We start from the raw sequence: 21882 nt of genomic DNA, 5'->3' as shown, positions 1-21882 counted from the left end.
TTTTTTTTTTCATAGAGACAGGGTCTTTCTGTGTTGTTTAAGCTGGTCTTGAACTCCTGGCCTCAAGCAATCCCCCTACTTGGGGCTCCTAAAGTGCTGGAATTATCTGAATTGTCCACTTTTTTCATCAGAGCTCATAGCATATTAATTGTTGCTGTTTTAAATTCCTTTGATAATTCCAAAATCTCTTGTCATGCTTGCTGGTTCTGGTTTCCCTATTAGGGTAACCTCACCTATAACAGTATTTCCCTGCCTGTCAGTGTCATACTCTTAATATTAATGTTTTGTGGAAAGAAAGAACACAGATGGGAAGGAAGACAATACTTTCAAATATATGAAAAATAATGAATATATTATCTTGGAAATCTGCCTTTCAGAAAGCTGCTCTAACTGTAAATGCAGAGCCCTAGCATGAAGTGGTACCTGCAGCCTGAATGCATCGCATCTGAGTTATGGGCAAAGGCAGCACTGCCTGATGGCCTCCTTCCCACGTCATCTCCTCACCGATGATCTGTTACAGGTCTGGTCTTCCATTTTCAAATAAGGTCTATCATTTTTTTGTCCTTAATAAGATAAAAATGAATTTATCGAGTTTTATTATAAGGGAAAAACTATTTGCCAAATGATTATTCAATAAATAATTTATCTGAGAAATTATTCTTGGTGTTCTATTTTAATCTGTATACTCATTATTATCTTATAAATGCCTATGCACCCTTTAAATGTTTTGGGTTTTTTGTTGTTGTTTTTAAGAGACAGGGTCTCACTCTGTCACTCAGGCTTAAGTGCAGTGGTATAATCTCGGCTCACTGCAGCCTTGACTTCCCGGGCTCAAGCGATCCTCCCACTTCAGCCCCCCAAGTAGCTGGGACTACAGGTGTGTGCCACCATGCCTGGCTAACTTTTGTATTTTTTGTAGAGACAGAGTTTTGCCATGTTGCCCAGGCTGGTCTCGAACTCCTGAGCTCAGGCATTCCACCCACTTCAGCCTCCCAAAGTGCTGGGATTACAGGCATGAGCCCCTGCGCCTGGCCTTGAATGTTTTCATTGTCAATACATTTGGGAAATGTTGTGCTAGAAGACTATCAAATAATTTTAACCTCTGTGAACAATGAAAAACTATCAATGATGAAAAATATAAAGCAAGTTTTCTAAAATGTCTTTATTTTTAAAACCTATACAGTTTCAATTTAGTAAAAAATATTGCCATGAAATTTCTAACTATACAGCAACAGAAACAAAAAAATACAGTTAATTAGAGGTTACTCAAAATAAATTCACAATTTTAAAGTTGGAATATATATGCTTTTTTCAAATAAACAAAAGATATTTTTTCAGATGTTTTTCCTCTTAAACATCAGATATACATAATCTTTTGAACTGGAGCTAGATGACCTCTCAATAACTTCAGAAATAAGTGCTTATATTAACATGGAAAATAAAATAACCCCCAAACCATACAATTAATGATTTACTCATAAAACTAAAACCCAAATAGATCATTGCTTTAAAATGTCTACCTCTTGAAAATGAAATCTACATCTGAGTTGTGAAGAGGAATAATCTTTTTATAGAAAAAGGTGAATCTTCCAGACTGGTTAAGTTACTTCCTATCAAATTTATCCTATTCAGACTATTTTCATATGTCTTAATCCTGAAAGAATGTGAGGTGTTAAAATATGAAATGCTTCTTTGGCCCTTTAGATACCTTAACTGTACAGTTAAGGTACCTTAACTGTAAACAACTGCAATGAGAGCCTTCTAGATGTGGACACTTATGCTGAATTGAAGATGTACATCCTTGTTTCTTAAAGGCATGGTAATTTCCTTTTTAACAATAACAGGTTTTTTAATGTATTGAGATTTGTTTTTAAATGCTTTAAAAATCAAAATTCATGTATACTACTATAAAAGAATAATTCTCAAAAGATCAAAGAAAAGCATTATATGGTATTACACCATAGGTTTTATTAACGATAAATGTTTGCATTACTTTTAAAAGCTTAGCTCTTACTAAGCATTCTCTAACAAAAGCTAATAAGCAAGAAATCATTTGCCATACGGAAACTATATTCACAAACAAGACTTTAATCCAATATTGAAAGCTAAAGAATTAGAAAAAATACAAAACACTGCTATGAGTCAATTGAACTGCTATCATTGAATTTGCTGCATTTAGAATGACATAAACATGCTGAACATAAAAACAATTTTATGGATTTATTCTATAAGACTAGCATTAAGAATGACATACAATTTGTGATTTCCTTTAAAAATAATTTTTTACAACAGAATCCATTTGAACAAAGGGTCTTTTTTTTTTTCCCTCATTTGAGGGGAAGACAATCTATGTTTCCCAAACAGATCCTCCTTTCATACTAAAAGAGCAAACTGTGGCCTCGATCTCCTCTTCCCAGATGCTACTTATAGATGACTTTGCATAATAACTTAATTAGAATTACTTTTCTGGTAACAGTGTCACGGCCATAAATAATCAGTTTTTAAAAAACAAACATCAAGTGCAAATCTAGAAAACTTCCTTTAAAGAATTACCCAAACCCAGCACACATGCAGAATCATTATTAACAAGCTAAGCAATATGACTTTAAAACGTGTATATAATGATACACGTGCACTAAAGACCATCTTTTATAAAGTTTTAATAGTGTTGCCAAGTTAATAATTCTTTCAAGGCACTGGAGAATTACACAGATGGAGTTTCCAAAATATAACTGACAATTGCTTGAACTATTAAAAAGCCCTGAGTCAGAACTTTCAATAACTTCCTGAAATTATAGATTGCAGACAAAATGGCACGTTTATTTTACTTTAAAAATTACAGGACCATTTTGCTTTTTGGAGGAAATAAGCTGGGTTTATGAAACAAATCATGCAGACTATACAGGAAAAGTAAAATATTCAGCATATGACCTTTCTTAGACATTTTGTACATGTCGATCACAACTTGTAGTTACAGATTTAGGCACCAAATTAATGTGACAAGTCACTTCTCCTGTACCTACTGCTTAAATTCTCAATGAAACAAAAATGTCAATTTTAACCTCAGGTTCCCATTTCCTCTTTACTCACAAATAAGAATAAATGCTGGAAAAAGTAATACTCTGACAGAAAAGGAGGTAGAAAATGCCAATGTAGCAATTTACAATTTTAATTCATCGGCTCTACTGTCTAGTTTACGTTTTTATACCAGAGTTTCACATACTACTAACCAGTAAATTGAGGCTCAATCTAAAGGATATTCCCCCTCACTGTAGTAAAGCAATGTACACGAGACAGCATTAAAGTTTCCTCAAATTTAATGTTTTAAAGAAGTACAACTATCATTATTAATACTGCTATAGTTATATATATGTTAAATTTCCTAGGCTATATATGACTATCAAGTAATATCAGTAAGCATTCCTATCATAATATTCAAGCAAATGAAGTAACGTTGCCTTTTTGAGGGAAAACATATTTTGAAACTTTTACAAGCAGACATACAGACAGTTGACATTTCCAACAAGGCACACATAATTTATGAAAATCTATTATGTTCCCAATTGTACAAACTCAAAGCTAATCTAATTCTGATATTTAAAATGTGCCTCTCCCCTCTGGCTCAAAATGAAATAACAAACCCTTCCAATGAATAGACATTTAAAACCTACTCAATTTAATTGCTAACAATTCAGAGGAGAGGTGCACTGTCCCTCCCAAAAATTTTAAGAACTTAATGTTTACCATGACCTTAGATCTTGCAAACACAAACAACTAAAGAATTTAGGTGTTTCTTGATTTATATGGAGTCAAAATTCTATTCCACTGAGGAGAAAACAAAAAGGGGAGTTGTTTAATGGGTATGGAGTTTCAGTTTTGCAAGATGAAAAAGTTCTGGAGATCTGTTTCACAACAATGTAAATGTACTTCACATGGCTGAACTGTATTCTTTAGAAACAGTTAATATGGTAAATTTTATGTTATGAGTTTTTCATCACAAAAAATACAAAAAACTATTCAAAAATTCAATTTTTTACACAAATTATTACTATAAAACATGGTAGACATTCTGATAGGATAAGTGCTTTTCCTTTTGGATTAAAAAAAAGCAACCTGTATTAAAGCCTATAATTTGGTGACATCTGTATGATCCTCTTTTTTTCTCTACACTCAAATGCTGACTTTCCTTTCCTATCTGTTGTAACCCCACTGTCCTGATCCTACTCTACCCCATCTCTAATTCTCTTAGTTCATGAATTTAACTAATTCTTAGTCCAAAAAGGGTCCAGAATTCAGAGTGGACAAACAGCAATTGGGCAACACATAGACAGTATGTTTCTACTATGTAAAAATGACCCAGCAAGTTTTGATATTTGAACCAGACACATCTTAAGCAGCATGCATTTTAATATGCTAAAATGCTCTTACAGGCTAACACCATAAAAATATAAATTTTAGAAATGTATTTCCAACATTAATTATCAATTAATTTTATGCTTCCATAGCTAGCTGGTCAATTTGCAATGTTTAAAGTTGCAAATATCTTATGCATAATTTGACCAACTAAACATTTGTCTAATATATTCCTACACTAATACAAAATTATCTTCTCTTGAAAACCTTCTTGCTCCCAACAAAATTAAATATGTATATAGTATAAGCAGTAAGAACGTTAAATTACGTGAACAAATACCATTAGAACAGCACCATCTGGTATGTTGTATGTGTATGTTTTGAGTAACAATGCTAACAATCTTAGAAGAATAAAGGAGAAAATGGTAGGGTGAGGGATACAGAGAGGAAATCCAAACACTACTCAATGACAACTCTTCTGAAACATTAGGAAATGTTATCAGGACCTTTGGATCTCTTCCTTTTAACTACAGATTCCTTAAAATACACAACTGCTGCACAATAAATTCTGAGTTTGCTAAGATGCCATTTTTCCACTGTTGTGTATCTAATCCCTGAAGCCCAATAAATACTTTTTTGAATGAATGCGTGTCAGTTTTTTTCTTTTTTATAAATGTTTCTAAGAAAAGTAAAAGCTCTTTTGAGGCACAAGATAAAGAGGTTTAGCTAATGAGGAGGGTAACGAACCTAATTGGAAAAGTACTGCTAAGGGACATATAATAAGAGGTAGCAGATTCAGAGAGTTGGAGGAAAGTCACTGAAATGATGAAGTTCTTAATCTTATTATCTCTCACAAACCCAAAATAAATTTAAAATAATTTTAAGTGATTGAAAACATGAATAAAGAAGTATTTTCTATTCATGCAACAAATTTCAAGGTGATACAAATACAGAAAATCCACAAGTACTAGCACTAAAATTATAATGACATTATTTCTATAATAAAAATTTATGTCATATTCTTATAAAGGAAATAATTAAACTAGTCTGGAAGATGCTATTACCTTTTAGGGATCTGTTTTAGCACTGCAGCTCAGAAAACAGAAAGGATTTGTTTAAGGAAAGTAGAGCTGGAGACCACACAATTCTCTGATTGGCCAAACTCTGCATGAGTCAGCCAGGTGCTCCCTCCTCACCAGGTGATCTATTGGGAAGAGATGGGTAGCCCATGGCATGGAAGGAAAGGAAAAACCTGACATGCTGTTTTCATGTCTGCAACATGATTGTCTGTCTGTCTCTTTATGTGAACATCATCAGTCAGATGTTCTACCTTTTTATAACTTCAAAATAGTTTTAAAAACAGCGTCAGCGGCCCCTTATTAGATAACTGAGTGTACATGAATTTTCAAATTTGAAATCTATAAAAATTTTACTGTTCTAAATGATAGCAGTTACTCAGCTAAACACAGACATGGAATTGTTGAGACTACAAAACCAGCCAGCAAAGCTCCCCATTGCTTTCACCAGGACTTGCAAAGGCAGCAAGGATTAAACAGCCAGAAACAGTGTAAGAGGGCTAGAGACTTCATACTTTCAAATTTAGTTGGTGTTCTATAAAAACTGAAGAAAAGCTAGCCAGATTTAAAGGAGGGAAAAAAACTACAAAAGAGGATAACTATTTTTAGGAAAAAGCTTATCAACAGCATATAGTAGACACTATGTAAACAGCTGATATAATCTAGCAGCAATGAATCCCCAAACATTTATGTGTATATTTACTCAGGAGACAATAAGATTACAAAGGAGATCATTCAAAGGAGAAAAAAAAAGATTAAATGCTCTAAAAATTTTGTGTTTTTTTTGTTTGTTTTTAAAGTCTACAGGTAAGCAGACATTTCTATACATGTCCCGGTCATTCTTTCTAAAGTATTTATAATTAGGTTATTGACCATGTCTTGGATATTGTTGGCAGTTTAAATAATACCCTCATCCGTAGGTATACACAGAAAGACTGTTTTCTTTATAGCAAAAAATACTATAAAGAAAGAGATAATGGAAATAAGGCCTATGATGAAGACAGAATCACTAACACTGTCAGAATTAACTGATACAGAGAAGAAAAGATTTTTTCTTGGAAAAGGCATTAATTTTGCAGATCACTGGGGTACTATGTACATCAGCAAAGCTAAATAGAACCTCAGAGGTCCAAATAGGGCAATGTCATTTCATTGGTCAGATCAAGCCCAGATAAGTAATCACAGAAAACCGGAAGTACACTTTTCATAGATTTTTTTTTTAAAACACTGGCTGAACAAAATAGTGTATAAATTAATGTAAGAAAGGCAACTGTTAGTGGCCAGTTAATAGATACTCGTTTTTTTTTTTTTCTCTTCAGTTGCCCACTATTATTGCTTATTTTTCCTTTTCTTGTCTATCAGTCACCTTGAAACTGGTAATCTGATTCAAGTTAAACAATGTTCCTTTTGAATCTAGAAAACAAGAGAAATGCAAAGTCATTATTCCCTCATTCTATGCTTCCATTTACTCTAAGAATTCAGAAACAAACATGTGGGTAACTTCCTGTTATCTTAAAAAAAGAATCATCCCTTCGGTATTCCCTTAACTATCTGGAACTTGTACTGTCATTTTATAATTTACCATGTGACATAATTGTTTGACCTGCCTCTTTTATTTGATGCATGACTTTTCAGAGAACCTGTTATCAACTCACTGTGTAAAACCACGATGAAATGAAGGATAACTGATCACAAAGAATTATGTCTTTTGAGATCCAACAAATTTACAAATTATAAGAGAAAAATGCAATTTTTTAAAAAAGGATATCCTTAAAGGACTTTCCTCTTAGAAGCCAAAGGTAAATTATCCTATGAGTTACATGAATTTGATGTTTCAAATTTAAAACAAAAACAAAAAACACAATTTCCAACACCATTTTGTAGGGTTTTTTGTTCTGGTACATTTACAGCCCAATTATATATACTCTAGTAAAGAAACTATGATATTAGAAATTAACTCATCAGAACTTCCAACTAGATCAAAAGCCTATTAAGATCTCATGACTAGATACATTAGCTAACAAAATACACCATGTGTCTTAGTTAATACAAAAGAATCCTTCGTTCAATAGCCTTGCGACAGATAGGACATTCACTCATGCGGTCTCCACAGAGTTGACAGGTTCCGTGACCACAAAGGAAAATCATATTCTTCAGACGATCTAGACACACAGGGCACATTGTCTGTAATGTGAGATAACAAAGTAATAAATTAGACACTTTATATTTGGAAAGTGACAGACTGTTATATATCATTAATTTTCTTTAGTTGTTTTAGTCAAATAATATTTTGGTGGTTTTTAAAAACAATTTTTTAACATTTTTAAATAGTTAAAATGTCATCCCTATAAAATAAAATAGAAACACTGGTTGTACTATCAGGATAGTATAAAAGGTACTACATAAGATTAAAAACTATTAATATATAAAACACAGCCAGACACCCTGGCTCACACCTGTAATCCCAGCTACTCAAGAGGCTGAGGCGCGAGAATCACTTGAACGCGGGCAGCAGAGATTGCAGTAAGCCAATATCGTGCCGCTGTGATAGAGGCAGGAGGCAGAGAAATTCTAGGCAGACAAGGGTGGGTCCCCAGTGAAACCCAACCTTTGAGCTGAAAAGCCTGAAACCCACAGGCCAAAGTGAGAACTTCTATTCCTGCTTGCCCACTCTCTCCCAATTGGTTCTTTCTTTCTTTTTTTTTTTGAGATGGAGTCTCACTCTGTCGCCAGGCTGGAGTGCAGTGGCGCAATCTCGGCTCACTGCAACCTCCGCCTCCCGGATTCAAGTGATTCTACTGCCTCAGCCTCCTGAGTAGCTGGGACTACAGGTGCGCACCACCACACCCAGCTAATTTTTTTGTATTTTTAGTAGAGATGGGGTTTCACCATGTTGGTCAGGATGGTCTTGATCTTCTGACCTCGTGATCTGCCCACCTCAGCCTCCCAAAGTGCTGGGATTACAGGCATGAGCCACCACACCCAGCCCAACTGGTTCTTTCTAAATAATGTCTTTTTACCAATCGATTGTTGCCTTTTCCAAAACTACCCACAGCCCACCCTGCCCACTCCTCCCATGTTGTGCCTTTAAAGACTCTAGACCCAGGTAGTAGAGGGGAGAGAGGCAACTTGACTTCAAAGGGATGACTGGACTTCGGAGGAGAGATGGCTTAACTTCAGGGAAGAGATGGCCGGACTTCAGGGGAAGATTACCTACCCGTCCCACCCCCACTCCAGTTCCCCTCTCTGCTGAGAGCCATTTCCATCACTTAATAAAACTCTCTGCCTTCACCATCCTTCAAGTGTCCAGGTGACCTCATTCTTCTTGAACACTGGACAAGAGCTCGGGACACACCGAGTGTGGGTACCCAAAATAAGGCTGTTACACTGGCCCTTTGCCCTCACTGGCGGAGGGCAGCTACCCCACACTATGAGGCAAGGGGCCAACTGAGCTGATAACACACCGCTGTCCGTGGACGGCAGAACTAAGAGAGCACTCTAACATGCCCTCAGGGGCTTTGGAGTCGCAGGCACCCCCACCTGGGTGCCGCTGCATGGATCCTGCAATTGCTCGTTCATGTGCTCCCTCCCACAAACAGTTGAGCACAGTGGCCAAGTAAGCAGCGCACCTCTGTCGCAAGTATGACAAAGGGGTTGAGAAAAATCCTGCATCAACTGCTCTCCAGCCTGGGCGACAGAGCAAGGACTCTGTCTCAAAACAAACAAACAAACAAAAAAACCTATATAAACCAAAACGTAATAGGAAATGGATGAAAATAGCTCCATTCAGTCTAACTGAAATTCCCTGAATCTAGGTACTCAGCTGCTCTTGCATAAAAAGAAGGCAATGTATCATGCAATACATAGTGCAGGGTGGAGAGCAGTGCTGAGAAGTAGCTGAGAACACTTGTCAGGCACTATGCTTAGATAGGATACAATCTCAGTCCTGGTATCATTCCCACTTGGAAAATGAGGAAAACGAGGCTCAGCGGGATTGAAAACCTTCCTCAAAGCAAGCCCTAGAGTGAACCAACTCAGGGCCCCAAAGTTCTTGCTCTTAGACACTGTGCTGCACTGTATTACTATCAATGTAGATTCCCCTGAATTAAAACAAATTAGCCTTAGTTACATATTAATAAATGTAAATTTCATGAACTTGAAAGAATGTAAAAGTATGTCAGGTATATGTCTGAAATACTATTTATTCACAAAACACATTTTACATTTATAAAATCATATTTGCCTTAATGTATAATACTTCTTTCTGATTTATAGCTTTCCCAAATAACATGGAAATGAAATAATTAAAAAGAAATGTCTTCATTAAAAAACTAGGCCTAAAACCTATATGACATGTTGTTACCAACTGTTACCAACTTTGAGAATACCAGAGATCATTGTAAAAGGAATTGTAGCCTAAATTGTTAGCCCCACTCCTCCAAAGCAAACTGTCACATTTTTGTCTTAAAGTTTTGAGAAGCAAAGCTATAGAAAATCCCATCTTTTTAGATTTTAAAAAGCCGGCCAGGCGCGGTAGCTCATGCCTGTAATCCCAACACTTTGGGAGGCCGAGGTAAGAGGATCACTTGAGCCCAGGAATTCAAGACCAACCTGGGCAACACAGACATCATCTCTACAAAAAATAATAAATTAGCCAGGTGTGGCAGCACATGCCTGTAGTCCCAGCAACTTGGGAGGCTGAGGTGGGAGAACTGCTTGAACCCAGGAGTTTCAGTATGCAGTGAGCCATGATTGTGCCACTGCACTCAAGCCTGGGTGACAGAGTAAGATCCTGTCTCAAAAAAAAAAAGAAAAGCAAAATAGATTGATAATGTTATTAATAATTTCATGTCTATTAAATTTTCAAGAGGTCTTTGTAATATTGAATAACTCTTATTTCCAAAAGTAGACACATCTGTGCAGCCTGTGTTTACTTTGAGATTAGTATATCCTTAATACCAAGTTAAACTAAATTTTATCTGTTAAAGACACATTGCGGTAATAGACTGGAGATTTAAATGAGCAGAGTTATTCGAATGTTTTCTGGTTGTTGTTTTTTTTTTTTTAATAACCTTGAAGGGAGTCCCTATAAGAAATCCCATCATTCCTCATAAGATGAGTTTTGATAAAACTGTTTAAATACTTCAGTGATAAAATATGGCGATGAGGATTATTTAAGAAAGTATAAACTTGGGTAGAATGCTAAACTTTGGATATAGTAGAGCAGAATTATTCTTTTAGGATCCATATAGGGTTCAATAAATGTCACTATTCATGTTAAGAACAATTTTAATTCATAATTAGAATATAAAATGCTTTTTATAGAAGATGTGTTCAAAACTCAGCTTATTCTGTAGATGTCTTATGGGAAAGGAATCAAGATGCTAGGAGCTTCAAATGTTTAAAAATGTTTTTATTTTATATTAGATGTATTAGATATATTAAATGTTTTATTTTATATTAGAACTAGCCAAATATGTCCCAAATTACATTAAGAACCATTAAATTCATATTGATCTTCACTTATTCATTCTATAACAAGTATTGCTAGATGCTGGATTTCAAAAGAAAAACTGGCCTAATCAAGAGTTTTCATCTCTTCAGATGGGGGTTTAAATGCCTAATAAATTCATACATTCAATTCTTTCCCTCCACCCCCTACAAAGAGATGGTTTCTCACTCTGCCGTCTGGGATGGAGTGTAGTGGCGCTGTCATAGCTCATTTCAGCCTCAAACTCTTGGGGCCCAGTCATCCTCCTGCCTCAGTTCCCCAAGTAGGTAGGACTCCAGGCATGTGTCATAACAGTCTGCTGATTTATTTTAAAAATTTTTGTAGAGACAGGGTCTTGTTACATTGCTCAGGCTGATCTCAAACTCCTGGGCTCGAGCAATTCTCCCAGCTCAGCATGCTGAGCAGCTGGGATTACAGGTACACATCACTCACTGCAACTGACCAATTCTTAATTAGTTATCACAAGGGTCATTAGTTATCCTGGGCCGCTAACTACTGACTATGTTATTTTCTTATAAATTCAGATAGAAAACACAGGAGTGATGATTCTAACAACTGCATGGCAATACTGACGTGATTGGCCAAACTAAAGAACTGCTCAAGCCTGTGAATCAGATTTAGTAACTTGGTCAAATGGTAAGGTATGGCCAGAAAGAAAAAATACTTGCTATCTTACTTAACATAACAAACCTACAAGTTTTTGCTAATTTTTTTATCTTATTGTTGCTTTTATTAAATATTAGGTAGAAATAAAAGAGCATATTTGTTGATATATATAAGACGTAAAGAACAGCCAGGCACAGTGACTCACGCCTGTAATCTCAGCACTCTGGGAGGCCAAGGTGTGTAGATCCCTTGAGGCCAGAAGTTCAAGACCAGCCTGGAAAACATGGCAAATCCCTATCGCTACTAAAAATATAAAAATTCGCTGAGGGTGGTGGTGTGCACCTGTAGTCCCAGCTACTTGGGAAGCTGAGGCATGAGAATCACTTGAATCTGGGAGGCAGAGGTTTCAGTGAGCCAAGATTGTGCCACTGCACTCCAGCCTGGGTGAGAGTGAGACTCTAAAAAAAAAGAAAAAAAAAAAAAAGACATAAAGAACAACATAACCAACACCCAGTTTAAAGTATGCAACGTTACTCTTATTTTTGAAGCCCCTCTATAAATCCTCCCCAATCCTTTCCATGTATCCCCCACTGATGACTACTATTGTGAATTTTGCATTATGTTTCCCCTGCTTTTCTTTATGGTGTATATGTATACAGACACATTTTTCCTTTTTTTTTTTTTTTTTTTTTTTTGAGACAGTCTCACTCTGTCGCCCAGGCTGGAGTGCAGTGGCATGATCTCGGTCACTGCAACCTCCACCTCCCGGGTTCAAGCGACTCTCCTGACTCAGCCACCAGAGTAGCTGCGACTACAGGTGCGCGCCACCATGCCTGGCTAATTTTTGTATTTTTAGTAGAGACGGGTTTTTGCCATGTTGGCCAGGCTGGTCTTGAACTCCTGACCTCAAGTGATCTGCTCGCCTCAGCCTCCCAAAGTGCTGGGATTACAGGCATGAGCCACCATGCCCGGCCCCTTTCTATTAAAGTATCACATGTATATAGAAATGTTCATGACTCATAAGTGTACAGTTTAATACAAGTTCACAAACTGATCAAATTCATTTATCTGGTACTCAGATCAAGAAACAGAGCATCCAGACTCTAGAAACTTCCCTTCTTCCCTTGTGCCCCTTCCCAGCCACCTCTTACCAAGAAAACCACTATCCTTGACTTTTTTTTTTTTTTTGAGATGGGGTCTCACTGTGTCACCCAGGCTGGAGTGCAATGGCGTGATCACAGCTCACCACAGCCTCAATCGTCAGGTTCAAGCGATCCTCCCACCTCAGCCTCCAAGTAGTTGGGAGGTCACCACACCCAGCTAATTTCTTATTTGTAGAGTTGCAGTCTCACTATGTTGTGCAGGCTGGTCTTGAACTCCTGGGCTCAAGAAATCCTCCTACATTGGCCTCCCAAAGTGCTGAGATTGCAGGCATGAACCACTGCGCCTGGACTACCTTCAACTTTTAATACCATCTGTATGGGTTTTTTCCAAGTTTATATTCCAAACAATAACCTGTTCCATTTTATTAGATAATGACAAACTGTCTTCCAAAGTGTTTCTACTAATATATATTCCCACCAGCAGTGTATGAGTTACGGCTGCTACATATTCTGCCTAACATTTGATACTGACAGTCTTTAACATTTTCCTCAATCTAATACTTATGAAAACTTCCTTGTGGTTTTAGTTTTCATTTCCTGATCACTAATGTGGTTAGACCATTTTTTCATATTCATTGGCCATTTGTGTGTTACCTATTTTGGAAAGTACCTGATTAAACCCTCTAATCAGATTATTACTCATTGCAAATATTCAAATAATACAAGTGATACACTAATATAAACCATACTTATTACAGAAACACTAGTAGTTTTACGGGAAAATATTCAGTGCCATTCACAGCATCACTGTTTACATGAAATCATTATTACCTGCTCTTTAATGTCTTGTAACTGTTGCTGCAACTTTTGCACATCTGCATTGACATTGGTATTATCCTTGTCCTTTTGTAATACTGGAATATTCCCACTTGCTATAATATAGATTTAAAAAGATTTTCAGTTATTATTGCTTTGACAGAATGACATTTATAAAATAAAATATTACTGTTTTGTTTATTAAAAACATAAAACTATTATTAAAATCCTCTTCAAAAACTTTTCTCACACTTGGACAACATACAGTAGTGACGTTCTGTTACACTTTTCCATTTATGAACTCCAAAAAGAAACAGTTTGCACATTAATTTCTAATTATATTTATCTCAGCCAGAGCACAATCCAGACACAGACTTCTGGGTTTTCCAAGGCTCTACGTGCTTCCTTTGGCAAGCTCATCAATACATTTTATGCTTGCTTCCTCTGCTCCTGTACCATATGAACCAAGAAAGTAACCAGCAGGGCTTTGGCCAGCTTTGGCAGCAATAATTATTTTAAAGTCTCTCAGATGATTTTTATGAGGACGTACACAAATCTAGCCTCCTTTCTTTATGACTAAACTTCCTTGTTATTACTGATCTGAGATGAGGAACTCAAGAAAGGCCATCATCTGTAGTATGCAAACATGGAGGGAAATCTTTGATTTCACTTTTCCTATTCTCTAGATTCTTGGTCTTTTATTCTAGTTAATCTGTCCCTGAGATTTTTATTATTCTGTTCTATTTGTGATAAAGACAAAAGCCTCAGACAGAAGTTGCTACACACTAATGCTCTTCCTCATCTGCTCATAAAACATGTTCAGAGAACAAAGAAATCAAAGAAACCATTCAGCTAATATCTAACGCAAAGAGAAAAAATACTTTGAAACAACTGTACTATTGAAAATGTTGAGGGTAAATCATTTATTTTTCATTTTTCCACCCTTTCACTGTTACATTTTTGTTTACCTATAGTTACTCTGTCCCAAATAATTACCATTCCATAAAATACTTAAATGAAGTAAATAAACCTGTTGCATAATGGAAGCAGGTTAATACTTTCAGTAAACTGAAAAATAAATTGTAATATGGTGCCCCACCCCTTGACAAAACACACTAAATTTCATCTTAAAAATAGAGCACAAATTTTCTTTATGCAAGAACACAACAATATTCTTTATAGCATACATGCAGGTTTCTCAGAAGACTGATGTTCACAGTTCCATAATCACACAAAAATAGAACTTCAGGTTTCTTATAATATAATAAGAGCACCAGAAAACAATACCTGTTCCACTGTGGATCCAAGTCAGACATCTTAGGTTTTATAAGGCAGTAGTGTATTACGAAAGAGAAGAGGTGTTTATGCAAGTCCCAAAAAAAAGCAAAATATGAAAATGCTTAAGACAATCGACTTACAGATATCATCAGTGGCATCTTCTGAACTTTTCCCTCCACAGCACATAATGAAAGGCACTCTTCGTTCAACTACTGCTCGACACTGCACACACTTTTTCATCAGGTTAGCACAGTCTGGAAAACGGTAACACAGACACTTCTTACAAGAGAGAACATTAATAGGAGTGTTGCCTTTCTCTGCTAATTTTTATGACTTAAATTTCACACTGAAATAAATGTTATACAAGTTATAGCAATATGCAATTCTACCTCCTTAAAATGTTATCAACCTAAGAATGAGTATTCTCCATCGGTAGCCTCCAGAATAGAGAGCCCATCATTATGAAAACAATGACATTTTCCAATACAGCTGAATAAACTGTGAAATTTGTTTTTTAAAGAAATAAGTGACATAATAAATATTTCAAGATTTTAAGACTTGAGAATAAAGGAGAGAGATACTATTGACAAATGTTAACTAATACTAGAATTATAAGCTTGCTTACGTGATAATTTTCTTTATATTTGTTTATTTTTATTTTACTTTAAGCTCTGGGATACATGTGCGGAACGTGCAGGTTTGTTACATAGGTACAAGTGTGCCATGGTGGTTTGCTGCACCTATCAACCTGTCATCTAGGTTTTAGGCCCTGCAGGCATTAGCTATTTGTCCTAATGCTCTCTCTCCCCCTGCCCAACACCCCCCGACATGATAATTTTCTAAAAACATTTTCTTTTGTAAATGGCTTTTCGCTAAAATACAATGAACAATTATTTCCTTCTCTTATCAAATTGATGCAATGTAACAAGGAAATTGCTTAGTGATTACTTTTTTAATATAGCAGTTCAGGAAAAAAATTTAATTTTCATAAAAGACTACCTTTCTAATATTTGATTTGCAAAGGCTATAAACAATATTTCAGAAGAATGCATTCCCATTCCAATAAGAAATATCTAGGCACAACTGTATGTTGTTATGATTGTTAATACTACCTTACATCTAAACTTGTTAATTAATTATAAAATAACACACAGCAATTCAACATATTCTTTCTCATTAACATTCATTATGAAAATATATTCCATATCTTAGCCTACATATCAAGTGTCTTGTTCATTTCAAAAATGGGAAAAATAATGGGAACCATGGCAGAATATCCAGGTTATGGCAAACCACTAGATTTGAACAAAGCACAAAACCACTGATGTGGACAAAGTAGGGCCTACACTCCTGATAGTTTGCTATGCACACTGCTGGATGGAGAACAGTCAGTTACCAAGGCTGACCTCATGCCAAAGCCTAAACATAAATGGGTCTGACGCTCGGTTATACAAGTGCACTAGGTAGGAGCTAACATTAAGTAGAAATCTGGTTTGGGATTTGTCTTCAATTTGAAGGCAGATTTTTTTCTTAAACATAAAGGACTAATTGACTAAATATATAATACATAAACACAATTATCTAAAATTAACTGTTTAGTTCAGTTATTGTATTGTTTTTATCTTTGCTTCTATCTTCTCTATTTGTGTTGTTTCTATCTGTATTGTTTCTAATCTTTCTTCAGCACCTCCAAAAGGGATGTAATCTCTCCTTCCTTTGGCTTGCCAAGGCACTTTCACCGCCTAACATGACTGCGATGGGGGTACTGGACGAACTACATTACTGTATACTCCTTGGGAAAGGCATATGTTCCACCTCAGTTTCATCTCCGTTAGCAAATAAATGTTTAAGAGCATGTCTATAAAATCAAGAAAACCATCTACTTCTTAGGATTGTTCTGAAAATAAATGAGGAAATACTCAAAAAGAGATTAAAATGCCTGGTACAGAATTAAGAGCTCAATAAAAGTTGGTGTTGCTCTCGTTATTAAATACATTTTAAAGCAAAGACTGTTTTTCCTCTTCCAGGGATGCTATCTAGAGGCACTCAGCATGATCCAGTGTTTGACGCACCATCAAAGGCTTTTCTACAACACAGCATCTAACAAAACTAGGCTGTCCCAAACCCTGGTATTGTTTACCTTTATATCAAGAAGGTAGGGAAAGCACCAATGTCTGCATGTGGCGTGTGCCCAGGCAGACTTCAAGGGATTTATGCTGTGAGACCTCAAGTTCTTGTGACATTGTCTAAAATTTTAAAAAGTGTCAGCACGACCAATGGTGTTTCCATGACTGCTAAATGTATCCACGACAGGACCAAGCATGCTTTCCTTTAAAAGAGCAGAATGTCGTCGTGAAAATGTTGAAGGCACAAGCCCAGAGTCAGAAAGCTAAATTTAAAGCTGAAGCTTTTTTAATTTAAAAAAAAAAAAAAGGAGCAAAGGCCATGTAAAAAATTCTGGAAGCTCCTGGGGGGAAATATTATATTAAGGCTCTAGAATCTGTGTGAACAACTAATAATTATAATCATCTTTCAAGTCTCATGTAGGTATCACTTTGGTGAATGACAGATGTCAGCAAACTACACCTGAGGGCCAAATCTGACCTGTCATCTGCTTTTATGAGACCAGTTTTATTGAACACAGTCAGGCCCATTTATTTACATATTTTCCATGGTTGTTTTTGCACTATAGTGCAGAGTACAGCAGTGGGAAAGAGCTGAGTGGTTACTACAGAAACCATGTGGCCTACAAAGCCAAAAATATTTACTATTTCACCCTTTACAAAAAATGTCTGCCAACCTCTGGCCTATGAAAACTTAAGTGACCTGAGTCCTTTTTACTTAAGACAGAGAATTCTCTATGTGCCCTTTTGATAGTATTGGGTAATAGCCATTATACCACTCTTTGGTAAACAGAAACAGTCACTTTAGGCAAAATGTTACAGAAGAAAACGTTCACCCTTTCTTTAGTTGACCAGCTGCCTACTGGAATTTTTTTTTTAGACTGAGTCTCAGTCTGTTGCCTAGGCGGAGGACACGAGAATCACTTGAATTGGGAAGGCAGAGGTTGCAGTGAGCCGAGATTGTGCCACTGCACTCCAGCCTAGGTGACAGAGCGAGACTGTGCCAAAAATAAAAAATAAAATAAAATAAAATCTTTCATTGACAAAATGAAGAAAAGCAAAGGGAAGAGAATATTTAACAGTGTATGAACTTGAAAAGAACAAGGGCAATATAAAAAGCAAAGGACTTCAAGAGAATATGTTTAAAAGAAACTTAAAAACATTTTTTAAATTTTAATACTGCCCTCACAAAGAAAAGATTTCTAAAAGCTCTCTTGACATAAAAGCTTACAGAAGGCCAGAAATTACAGCCCCAGAAATGGTTGCTGTTGGTTCTTCTCCAGTGAGGAAAGTACACAGGAGAGACAATATTAAGGTGAAGCCAAATGAAGACGTGCTAATTTCATATGTGAACAAAGGCGAGACTAAATGTTTCAACATTCATTTTTCAAAATAAATTTCTATTATGTGTGGAAAGAGACCCTTTTGTGCTAATACAACTGAAATCAAAATCCAAGGTGGCAGAACACAGCATATTCAGTCTTCCCTAATGCTCAGACGCATGGAGGGAAACAGCTGACGTTCTAGTACAGAGAAAGAAACAGAAGGTACTCGAGGCCCATCAACTTTTTTATGAGTTATCCAAAATCAAAAGCAAAAAAACCCTCAAAAACATAATTTTTGTTTCACTTTCTATTTTTATAATAATATTGAGGAACTCTGCATAGGCTACTTACTCTCACAAGCACACATGTGGCCGCAGGGTTGAAAAAGAACAGCTGCTTTCTTGTCAGAGCATACCACACATTCTTCAATCTGTAGAAAAAGAGGTTACAGCACAGTGACCATTTACAGATAAATCTAGTAACTCTTAACAAGTTCAATTATATCCAAATGTATTTCCTCTGTAAGAAAACACCTAGGCACAGAGAAATTTAACACACACTTTCCCCCCATCCTCTACTTTCCTGGTTATTCATTTTTACATCTTTATATACCCTAGCTTAACAGGCACTTATTTCTATTCTACCTTCATCTCCCTATCTGTCCTAAAATATAGAATAGAAAAAACTCCATTTCCTCTGAGGAAGCCTCTGGAAGCTTCAATATTTTTTCCCCAAAAAACTACTTTTGAGGGGAAACTAAAAAAGACAACGAACAAATAAAGTAGTAAAATAAGAAATGACTGAAAGACAGATTTCTAATATTAATAAAAATCTAGCTAGATTAGCCAAATTGCTAAAATCCAAGAGGGATTTTTCTGTTTACCCACATTTAAGAAACTCTACCTTAAAGTGCCCTTTTCCAGGACTTGGTCAATTCCCATGCTGCCTGAAGCCCACAGCTTTGGGCTATTCTTTTTCCCTGATCTCTAGCAAGACTTCCACAGCCTATTCATAATCTCCCTCACTTTCACCTCTTCTTCATGTCCACTTAATCTGAGCTTGGACATTTAACTATTAACCACCTTGGCTCTGGCTTCCTGTATCCCTACCCCATAGCCCTTGGCTACTCATCTGTCTTTCACCTATTCTCCCTTCTAACACACAGTCACATTTAGCCATCTCTTGTGTCACCAAAAATGGTAACTACTACTCACCTACAGCATCATCCAAACAACCAAATACATGCACGTGTGCTCTCTCTCTTTCTCTCTATGGACTTTCCCAACTTACACCTCAGTATGTACATAGAATTTATGTAAGTATAGAAAAAGCAGAATGCAGAATGCAGTAAGACATAGTTGATCAAGACACTGACATTCCTGGATTCAAAATCTACCTCCAACACCAACAAATTACCTAACATTGTTGAGCTACAACATTATTTATCTAAACAATAAAGAATAATCCTTCACAGAGTGATAAAGAGTAAATCAGATATGTATAAAGTAGTTCAATGTGTAATATATAAAATCAGTGCCTAATACATAATAATTATCTTCTCCTTTCTATATAACATGTTGATTTTTAAAATGATTTCCATTGCATTTGTCTTGTCTGAATTGTTTCTGAAGAGTTTAAAATAATACAGCAAACTGATCTAAAAACCATATCTGTACCTATTCCGCTATTATAAGAAAAAAAAACTGTAGCCATACCTTTTCCTCCAATTATTTCCTCAGGTTATACTTCCAGGAGGGAGTTACTAAACCAAAGCATATTGTGTAATGTTTGTACATAGAGCCGGGTTGGCCACCTAGCCTCCAGCAGTGTTTAGAGAGTGCCTGTTTGCCATTTTCCTTGCTAGCATTTTTTAAAATGTATTTTTGCTACTTCAACTGAAATAGTTCATGTTAATTCAATTAATTTCCTTCTTTGTATTTCTCTAAAGAAAAGGATCCCATGCTTGTTTATACCTCCCTCCAAATACTGTAATTTGTTTTTCTTCAATGAAGACATTCATTATCCTTTAACCACTTGGGGTCACTATTTCTTCGTAGTCAAAGGCTCTACAACCAACCTGGCAAATCTGTTGGGTGGGTATATCAGTAGTTTTTCTACTTTTCTATAGATTATAAATTTATAAGATTATAAATTATAAAACTTTCATAATTTAAAAATCAAATTGCAAGCCTATTAATTCTCAGAATAACTATATTCAAAAGGTCTGAAAAAGAACGAAAGCATATTCTTTCCTCTTTCCTCTCTCCTCTGTTCCATCAACTATCCCTTGCAGACATTGTTCTTAATTTTGTCTATGCATCATAACACAGTGAAAAGAACAGGGGCTTAAGAATCAAGAGACCTGCATTCAAGAACCAGATGTCAGTCCATTTCTTTGAGCTGCAGCTTTTATAAGAATAACTTCATAGCTGAGACTCTGCTTCTGACAACCAGAGGCTCTGGACTCCTACTCAGTTTTTAACTCTCTTAAAGCACCTACAACACCCAATATGGCAGAGTAGCTTATATATAAGTCATAGTTTACCAACAGATTACACATTTTTAGCAGGTAATTATTATATACATCTTTGTCTTGACTATAAAACAGATGTTCAATAAAGGTTTGTTGAAATAGGGCTTAATCTAACAAAAAGTTTCAAACACAATGGCAGAATACACAGATCAATCTAAAGACAAAAGAATGGCTTAAATTTTTGTTCTTCTTTTGTATTCTTTCCCAAACTATTACTTCGTAAACAGGTACCTAAAGCGAATTATAAATGCTAAGTAGAATAATCCACATTAATTTATTAAGCAGGGTTAACACCTATTTAATACAAATGAAATGCCAACACAGTGTCTGGCACAAAATAAGTGCTATTAGTTCACCCTTCTCAGCTTTATGAATTGATCAAGCAGCTACATACATACAAGCACTCCAGTATTCCTATCAAAAATAACTTCCTTGTGCTTTTTCCTGTGCCAAAAATTCTACGAAAGATACATTAATTTGGATCATAAAAACCATCCAGGCTTAGAAGGTTGAAAGTAGAAGAAGCAGGGGCAAGGCAACACCTTTTAAGTCCCTGCCAGCTAATTCATTATGATAATTACTAACAGCTCCTTTCTTATTAATGATGGTTAATGAATAGCTTAAGAAAAAATAAATAGCAAGACAGAAATAAAGATTATAAAAAGAAGGGAATGGAAAAAGAGTATAAACTCCATGAGCTTTTACTTCAAAACCAACATGCTCTTTGGTTTAAACTATTCACCTTGAGAGAAACATTTGTAAGAAACTCAAATTTCACTTTATATGCAATACACACACACATTTGAGTATTGAAAAACTAAAAAATAAATTATTTCAGTAAACCAAAATTAGTAATCTGGTACAGTTATAATAAAGCACTAAGTTATATGGAAAACAATAAAACTCAGAAAAGAACTATACTTCTCAAAAAGCAAAAGGAGTCAGGAGAGAGAAAAAGTTCAGAGTAGATATAGATTTTGGCCATCACTAATTACAGGCAGACAAGACTTTATTTGCCTCCAGATGGGACATAATGTAAAGTGTGTGGCACCAACTGTGAAGCTTTCTTGCCAAAAATGTTAAGCTGACCCTGATCAAACTATTACATCTAACTTCCAGCTTACAGGAAACACAGAAGATAGCAAGTTAAACAACAC

General features: G+C 35.9%; 1 protein-coding gene and 1 pseudogene across 2 annotated transcripts in view; one reads left to right on the top strand and one right to left on the bottom strand.

The window, feature by feature from the left end:
- Positions 1–1143: 1143 nt before the first annotated feature.
- The window catches only part of MIB1 (MIB E3 ubiquitin protein ligase 1), a 134454-nt gene continuing 113715 nt past the window's right edge, over positions 1144–21882 (bottom strand). For both annotated transcript variants that reach the window (XM_003315867.6, XM_063796028.1), the window contains 4 exons: positions 18544–18622; positions 14885–14998; positions 13482–13582; positions 1144–7613 (listed from right to left, as the gene is read on the bottom strand). In XM_003315867.6, the coding sequence (XP_003315915.2) occupies positions 7473–7613; positions 13482–13582; positions 14885–14998; positions 18544–18622 (435 nt within the window). In that variant the 3' untranslated portion in view covers positions 1144–7472. The remainder of the gene's footprint in view (positions 7614–13481; positions 13583–14884; positions 14999–18543; positions 18623–21882) is intronic.
- LOC107969454 (large ribosomal subunit protein eL34-like) lies at positions 16717–17165 on the top strand (annotated as a pseudogene).

This window comes from Pan troglodytes, chromosome 17 (assembly GCF_028858775.2).
Source record: "Pan troglodytes isolate AG18354 chromosome 17, NHGRI_mPanTro3-v2.0_pri, whole genome shotgun sequence".
NCBI classification, from domain to species: domain Eukaryota; kingdom Metazoa; phylum Chordata; class Mammalia; order Primates; family Hominidae; genus Pan; species Pan troglodytes.
Note: the sequence above shows the minus strand (reverse complement) of the source record. Positions and strands in the feature narration are given on the sequence as shown.